Raw genomic sequence first — 9,140 nt, 5'->3', positions numbered from 1 at the left:
TCCTGTATCTGTTTCCAAGCAAGGTAATATTTCCCCATAGTTAGGCATGTTTTCACTGAATATTGAAAATGAAAGACACTGCTTATGATAGTGATAATAGACACAAACATACACACACATATAAAGGATATATATATATGATGGGCTTCTGTTAGTTTCCATCTACTAAATCCACTCACAAGGTTTTTGTCAGCCTGATACTGTAGTAGAGGACACATGCCCAAGGTACTACACTGTGGAACTAATTTGGAACCGTGTAGTTTGGAAGTAGGACTGAATTCAAGACCAAATAAATGGTTGAGAAGCAAGCTTCTTAACCAAACAGGCATTCCTGTAAAATTGCAAATGAAAAATAAATTCCACAAACATTTTTCTAGAAAATTCATTTAGTGAAAAACAAAAAAACAACAACAAAACAAATTTGCTCTTGTTACTTTATCTCCCAGAAAGTTCTGGAATATTTTAGTGTTTCAAAAATATTTTTTCATCTTGCAAAATATTTAAAAAAAAAAAAAAAACACAAAACACACAAAAAAACCCAACTTTCAGTAAATAAATTAAATAACATGATGTTACTTATACTTTCAGGAATCCAATGTTCTTGTTGTGCACATTATTGGAGCTTTTATGGTATTTGGAATTGGTTCAGTTTATGAAATTTTCCAGACAATAATGTCTTATATGATGTACCCCATGTACAATGGAAAGAAAATTATTATAATTAGATCGGTGTTATCTATTTTCTCTGTATTTTTTTTCATTATGAGTATCCTTTTTAAATTATTGATTAGGTGACATGGGTGGATGTTAATGCATCGATTTCTATTTGTTTAGAATTTGCTGCAAAAATCTATTTTTTAACAAAACAATCTCAGAAAACATTGATACATTTATGAAAAACAGTAACATATATGAACATTTAACACCTATTTTATGCTTTTATATGTTAGTGGCAGGCTTTTTTAGGTTTTAAAATGTTTTATGAACAGATATAAAGTATCATAGTTGTACGGTTCTATATTTAAGAGATGAGGAATTATGTACGTTATGTACATTTGACAGATATTTGTCCTCATCTTGTTTGTTGTTAACACAACATTTCAGCTGATATATCCTCCAGCTTTGGGGCTGATATATCTTCCAGATGTCTTGGGGGACCGGTATTAAGGAAGGATAGGAAAATATGCCTATGGGCATATGGCATAGTGGTTAAGAGCACGAGCTACTAACCCCAAGAGTCCAAGTTCGATTCCAGGCAGTGACCGCAATAATAATAATGATGATGATAATAATAATAATAATAATAATAGTAATAACAACAACAACATTGAAAAATACTTTAGGAATGAGAACCCAGGTTCAAAATTTCCCCAAGACACCTGATGAAGGCTGGAGAGTATATCAGCCGAAACATTGTGTTAACAACAAACAAGATGAGGGTAAATATCCATCATGATAATAGTTGTAATTCTGCTTTCATCAGGTACCAATTACAATGCACAACTTAACCAGCTTTACAACCTTAAAACAATAGTAATGACAACCATCTGTGTAAAATCCTTACCATCAGACCCAGGATGTATATTTATCATGAAATATGTAGTGACAACCCTCCCAACATTAAAAAGAATACATTTCACTGGTAGAATCAGATCTTCTCTGATGGATCGGATAATCTGTGACAACTTCTTGGTTTGGTATCTTTTCAATAAATCTAAGCAAGAAATGATTGGATGACCTAGGAAAAAACATAAAAGACGAATGGTAATGATGTTGATATTTAAGTCTGAACTAACTCAATACTTAATGAATCTAGAAATTTAGCAACTGAAGCCATTTGTTAATTTAACCTTTTCTCTTATGATAGAAGTGGAGCATAGTAAATCATTGAATAAATAACAGTTTAAAGAGCCATCTTTAATCATACTGGATGTGAATACATTGTTGAATGGCAATTTACTTTGATGTTCATCCAAAGATAACATCTCTTATGGACATGCTCTGTTTGTCTCCCTCATATATGTATATTGTGTTTTTAAAAGCAGCATGTCCATAAGAGATGCTATTTCTTGACAAATACCACAGTAACTTGCCTTTCAATGATGTTTTTACACTAAATATAACATACAGATGGCTACAAAAATTAGAAATGATCCATTTCTAAATCTCACAGAGAAACTTAAGCAGCAGTGTTACGATAAAGTAGTTGTATACTGTCAACTTAACGTGACAGTCCCAATAAGGGGATCATACTACTGCTATTTAGCCCTAGGAAGCTGCACCGCTTCCTGTCAGCCTTGACACATTTCCTGCGTCCTTATGTTTACAAGGCCGGGGGGAGACAGCTGGGTGGAGGTGCTTGTCTCCCCCTTGTAAACATTAGGACACAGGAAATATGTCAAGGCCGACAGGAAGCGGTCCAGCTTCCTAGGGCTAAATAGCAGTAGTATGATTCCCTTATTGGGACTGTCACGTTAAGTTGACAGTATACAACTACTTTATACAGATGGCTGTTTTAGTTAAAAACTGCTTCTATTGCATATAATGGACAGTTTAAATATGTTTATCAGTACCAAAAGCCTTTACCATCTAGCTTTTTGAACAGGTTATAAATAGTAATTTTAATAACCAAGTCTCGAATACCTTGTGTATCATTTCTCTTTCCTTGAAGTTTTATTTTCTCTCTTATAAAACTGGAGTTCATTGAACTTGTTCAGTAACCAAATGCTGACCACCCTACAGGAATATTGTAACAAGCCTTAACTTCCTCTTCCAGCATTCCTTGCAGCTGGCTTAGCTGGCAAAGAATATAAAGGTAACCCATTAGCTTGGCGCCCAGAGGATAAAGTAAGTATAAATGAAACAGCTTAGATTAATTGATATTTTTTACAAATTTTTCACTGGTTTCAGTCATTGCATTATAGTCATGACTGTATCAGAGCCTCAACGGTTTGATCAAATCAGCCCACAATATTTATTCCAGTCTGGTATCTATTTTATCAATCTTTATTGTTGAACTGCTGCGTTATAAAACACAAAAGGACAAAACTTACAAAACATAATTCCATATAGACATCTATACATACATACACATGCACATACATAAATACACACGTACATACATGCACTCATACATGTGTGTTACAGGTTTCTTCACAAAGTATTTATCAACCCAAGGCTATGTTGAAAATTTCTGCATTTTGAACTTAGTTTTCCAGTGAAATAGTAATATTTTTGGTTTCAAAATCATCATTTATTGTCTCCCTTGACACTTCATGCAAATTTGGAATTTAATCCTGTATATTTTCCTACCGATTTTATTTCTTTAAAATATATTTGCATATTAGGCAAGGCTACGTGGCTAACAACCTTGTTGGTTTGGGTTTCATTCTATTATCTCAAACTATAGACATATGTGGTTAAGAAGCTTGCTTCTGAACCATATGGCTTCAGGATCTTCCAAGCAATATCATAATGGAAGCATGCATTGAAAGCTTTGCTTGACTGAGAGAAGAATCATTCTAAAAAAATTCACATGACCTGAGTGCTTTGCTGAATGCAAAATGTGAAATATTTTGTTGCAATCCTCATGAAAGGAAGGAAATTAGGAACAAGAAAACTTGTACACATGCGCAGTTGATACCCTTCAGCCACAGCTCCATAGGAGGCAACTCTTCTTTCTCTTCTGAAAAATGTTATAACCTTTCACACTTTTTTTTTCTCCTTTTTTTTTTTGCATAATCGCCAAACAAACAAGGACTCTATATTTATCTCAGGCATAAAAGAGAGTATACACTTCTGACCAGAATCACTTTTAGAGCAGTTGTTCTCAACTGGGGTCCATGTAAGATTTTGTTGTTAAAATTCATCTGCCATAAATTGGTTATTCTTTTACAATACACAAAATATTTTAACATTTTGGGGGTTTAGCTTTGAAGGATTTAGCTGAAGAAATCAACCCCAGTACTTATTTTCCAAGTCTGTTACTTAGTCCGTTGGTTTCTTTCGCCAAACAGCCGTATTGTGGGCCTATAAACAAACAAACCAACACTGCTTGTCAAGCAGTGGTGTGGGAGAAAACACAAGCACAAAGACACACACATACATAAGCACAGTTTCCACCTTTCAAGTCACATCACAAGAAATTGGTTGGCCTGGGGCTATAGTAGAAGATGTGTGGAACTGGACTTGAAAGCACATAGTTGCAAAGTGAGCTAAAAGTGGATTAAAATCATGAATAGTAATTGATTTATAATCAAATACTATTCATGATTAAGGCGGCGAGCTGGCAGAAACGTTAGCATGCCGGGCAAAATGCTTAGCGGTATTTCGTCTGCCGCTACATTCTGAGTTCAAATTCCGCCGAGGTCGACTTTGCCTTTCATCCTTTCGGGGTCAATAAATTAAGTACCAGTTATGCACTGGGGTCGATATAATCGACTTAATCCCTTTGTCTGTCCTTGTTTGTCCCCTCTATGTTTAGCCCCTTGTGGGCAATAAAGAAATAAGAATAGTATTTGATTTATAATTGTTTTGTTCTGTCTACTTTCAGGGATTCTCTTTCCATATTGTGAGTACCAGCAGTGAGTGGCTACTTTGTGTTTCATTCCTTGCATATTTCCTGACATTTATTAATGACTTTCAAAAAATCAAGATCAACGTTGTTGGCGTTATGTCTGTTACACACCTTGATCAGTCACCAAGCATCATTGCAAATGATGACTCACTTTCAAGTTCAAATCAAAACTGTTTTTAATATCTATTACATAATTTCCCATACAAAATATTTGATCGAAATATTACATCACGTATTCGAAAAGAACATTACAGAAGTGACTTATTGTTAATGGAAAAAAATCAACTTCTTTTAAATATTATTTTTTTAAGGATTATGAATTTTATGGATGTAGCTTTATTTTTTATAATTTAAAATTTAAAACAAGTATTTAATATGCTCAAAGATTTATGAATGAAAATAATATGTAATATAATGTCATATGTATGTATACATAACATAATTAAAATATTTTTATATAAATCTTAAATTTTATATGCTGGTGCATTTTCTGTATTTAATATTATTGTCTTTTTTTTTTTTTTGTTAATAATTCTTTATTTTAGAATCTTGTGTTAAATGTTAAAATAACCAATATTATGAAACTAGGTGACATTTCTTTGTGAGAGGTAAGTTACCATAACCTTCATGGGTTTTCAGGACTAACAGGTTCGAATAACTGAATGAGCTATATAAAGAATAACAGAAGCTGGAGGAATTTCCTTACCATTAATGTTTGACATGAAGGGAATGGATATTTTTAAAGAACAACATTTTGCCTCGTTTTGCTAAAATTTTCTTTTATTTCTTTTTTCTCGAATCATAACTTAACAATACTTGAATATCTTTATGGCCATTTGTGTTATTTCTGAATGTCGATGTTTTGAAGCTGAAGCAAGATCTCAAAGAATGTATGGTAAACTCAGGAGTTCAAAGAAACTGGTGGTAGCATCCATAAAGTTGTTGTGGAGTGAACTGACACCCCTGCGCATGACTGTCAGTGGACTGGACAAGTCTTATAAATTGATGAACCAGCAGACAGTTGAAGTCGAACTGTGAAAGCATTAGTCTCTTTATTGATTCTGCATGGAAGTATTGGATTGTTATTGTGCAAATGGTTATAAGATAACCAACTCTTGTTACATGGCTTGTTGTTATACAGTTATATTTGGTACTGTGATATAGTGTTACACACACACACACCATATATCATCACTGGCAATATAACAGTTGGTAATGAGAAGTGTTTGAGACTCATTCGAATTATTGTAAATTGTATATTTTTTGTTTATGAGAACAAAAAATTCATCTTGTTTATCATGGAAGAATTACTATCAGCTGTGATAGAGATGCAAAAACAGCAACATAAGGTTCTACAGGTTCTCCTCAAGGAAACAAAAAAATGCTACAAATGCATTTACACCAAATTTGTTGGCAAGTTCCATCGAAGAATTTAGATATAATTTGGATGAAGGTGTCACGTTTGCCACTTATTATAGTCAATTTGAGGAAATATTCAAGAATGAATGTTCAGACTGGAAAGAAAACCAAAAGACTAGACTTTTGGTAAGAAAATTAGCACCAGTGGAACATGAAAAGTGTATTAATTATATACCACCCACAAAACCTGGAGAATTACAATTTGAAAACACAATAAGAAGACTATGCTTTGATGACACAATAAGAAGACTATGCTTTGATGACACAATAGGCACACTGTTCCTTTATGTTGTGAACAGCTACTCCAGTGCCAACTATGTCACTGGAAAATGTGTCACAACACACAATGTTCTTTGTGTGGTCTTGCACATACAATACATAATGTTCTTTTTAGTATTCTTTCATATATAAAGCTTCAAAACAATTATTATATACCAACATAGTTACCACGGGAAAATTAGATTAAAATAATTGATCGTTAATTAATTTTAATGGAAGCTAAATATACAGAAAGATAAATGCAAATATATTGTTATATTTCAAGATGGTCACTTTTTTTCTTTTTGCCAAATAAACACACGCACTGTATATTCGTTCTTCACTCATTTATTACTGTTCTTATTTTATCATATGTCCATTGTCCAGAAATCTTTCATCATACATCTGTGACCTCTTCAGCGACCTTTTCTGTCCCCGTGTACCCTCCTGCTCCATTTAGTTCATCCTGTCCTTCTATGATGTGTATCCTTATCTGTGCATGTGTTTGTGTCTGTATCAGATGTATGATGAAAGATTTCTGGACAATAGACATAAGATAAAATAAGAACAGTAATAAACGAGTGAAGAACAAATATATAGTGTGAGTGTGTTTATTTGGCAAAAAGAAAAAAAAAATGACCATCCCAAAATATAACAACATGTTTCAACACATGGTTTCACATCAGGAACCTTGCAACATAAATTCATAAGTGTAATGTAAATATATTTATTGATCTAAGAAAAATCGTTGACAAGGTACCATGATCTATGATTTGGTAGTCTTTAAGAAAACTAGGTGTAAATGAATGGTTTATGAGTGTGGTGCAAGCCATATCTAGGGATGCAATTAGCAAAGTGAGTGTTAGTAATGAGTTTAATGAAGAAGTTAGCATGCAGAGCTAGGTATTCACTAAGGGTCATTTCTCAAACCCCTCTTTTTTATAATAGTTTCCCAAGCTATTACTGAGGAATTTACAGCTGGCTGTCCACAAAATCTCCTATATGCTGATGACGTGGTCCTTCTAGCAGAGTCTGTGAAAGATTTAGAGGAAAACTTCCAGTTATAGAAGCAAAACTCTAGAGCTGAGAGGACTTGGGGTCCTCTTGGCAAAGACCAAAGTAAGAAAGAAGACAAGACCTTGATGCCATCAAGGAAATGGCTATGATTGTTATGCAGAAAAAAGAGTTTACTCCATACAGTGTACACAATGTGAGCTATTGGTGCACAAGAAGTGTCCTGAGATCACAGACAAGTTGACGATGAATGAAAAAATTTTTATGTGGAATATGTACAAGAGTAATTACCTGCTGTAAAATTAATTCCTTTCATTGCTTGGAAGGTTCTATAGAAATGGTTGATAGCTTCTGTTACCTGGACAACTGAATCAGCTGAGGAGGAGAATGCTCTGAAAACATAGTTGCCAGAATGTGAACATCACCTTTTTCAAGTGACCATTTTCTGCTCACACACTATATATGTATGTATGTTATTATTACTACTTTTACTGGGGATTAATTTACATTTAGGACATTTTAAGAATTGATATGATATAAAACAGACATCGCAATTTTAGAGATTTGTTGTAGGTAAATCTTAATAAATATTCTCTTTTTGCAAAAGAGTTTTTTCAAAGATAGTTTAATCGGGAAAAATCCATTTGCAAACACACATACACTCTCATATATATATATATATATATATATATATATATATATATATATATATATATATATATATATATATATATATACATGCCCACTGAGAGGCCGGGTCAGCCGCAACAGTGCCCTGAGGCCCATGAGTTTAAGCAGCCCACAAGCCAGATGAAAAAAATACAAAAGTGTAGTTTAAATAAATTTAAAAGAAAGGAAGAAAGTAAATGAAAGATGCTTGTCAACAAATTCCTAAGGAAGATAAAAGAAAACAAAAGAAATCGAAGAAAAGGAAAATAGGAACGTCAACTATGACAACAGTTACAAGAACAACTTCAAGAGGAACTACAAGAAAAAGAAGCAGTGGTAATGAAAGGTGTGGGTGTATACTTTACATATATACATACAAATACACACACAGGCCAGTGTTGGTGTTTGTTAAGGTTGAAAAGCTGGTCTTCGATGCCAGAAATATGATGGTGCAGCTAATATGGCAGTTAAACGTCCTGGTTGTCAGCACAAATAAAGAAGATTCAGCCTCTGGCCCATTACGTGCGCTGCATATTATAGCTCAGTGTATTGTAGTTCCATTACTTCAACTCCTCGAAGGATTGAACAAATCTTTTCAAAGTACCACCATCAATCTAGGTGGCATGTTGCTTAGTGTCAAACTGGTGCAGGAGGAGCTACAAAAATCTACGCAGGGAAGAAAAATTTCAGGAGCTGTTCAATACAGCAGGAAAGATTATTTATCAACTTGGTATTTCTCCTTTGGAGCTACCCAAGCAACGAAAAGTTGCTTAAAGATACCAGGAAGGAAATGCGTTAGAATATCGACACTGCACTGTTTTGGATCATTACAGATTGCAGTATATGCAGGTAGTGGATACTGCAATAGCAAATTTGAAAGTTTTTTTTTTTTCAAAGGATTTAGCAAATTATGAAAAACTGAGCAATATTTTACTCAATGGAAATTTTTGTGCTGAAGTGATCATGCAGTGTCCAGAGCTTGATGAATTTTCGTTAAGGAACAAAATACTTTTTTCTAGAAATCATCATAAAATATTTGGTGAAATGCAACCAGAAGTCCATTGCATGTTTCCAGATGTTGAGCTCAGGCTACTTTTAGTGTTTCCAACCAGTTCTTGTGGAGCTAAAAGATCTCTGCAATTAACCATGACTCAGCAAAGGTTGAATCATATTCTAAAATGCCCTGTTCATAGAGATGTTTTAA

General features: G+C 33.8%; 1 protein-coding gene across 3 annotated transcripts in view; it reads left to right on the top strand.

The window, feature by feature from the left end:
- Positions 1-5,050, top strand: part of LOC106881605 (DNA damage-regulated autophagy modulator protein 2) — a 37,987-nt gene extending 32,937 nt beyond the window's left edge. For all 3 annotated transcript variants that reach the window (XM_089341542.1, XM_089341543.1, XM_089341541.1), the window contains 3 exons: positions 589-766; positions 2,777-2,847; positions 4,553-5,050. In XM_089341542.1, coding sequence (XP_089197668.1) covers positions 589-766; positions 2,777-2,847; positions 4,553-4,756 — 453 coding nt within the window. In that variant the 3' untranslated portion in view covers positions 4,757-5,050. The remainder of the gene's footprint in view (positions 1-588; positions 767-2,776; positions 2,848-4,552) is intronic.
- Positions 5,051-9,140: the final 4,090 nt, after the last annotated feature.

The sequence above is a fragment of the Octopus bimaculoides genome, chromosome 24, assembly GCF_046866305.1.
Source record: "Octopus bimaculoides isolate indiv1 chromosome 24, ASM4686630v1, whole genome shotgun sequence".
Lineage (NCBI taxonomy): Eukaryota > Metazoa > Mollusca > Cephalopoda > Octopoda > Octopodidae > Octopus > Octopus bimaculoides.
This window is presented reverse-complemented; position numbering and strand designations above follow the sequence as displayed.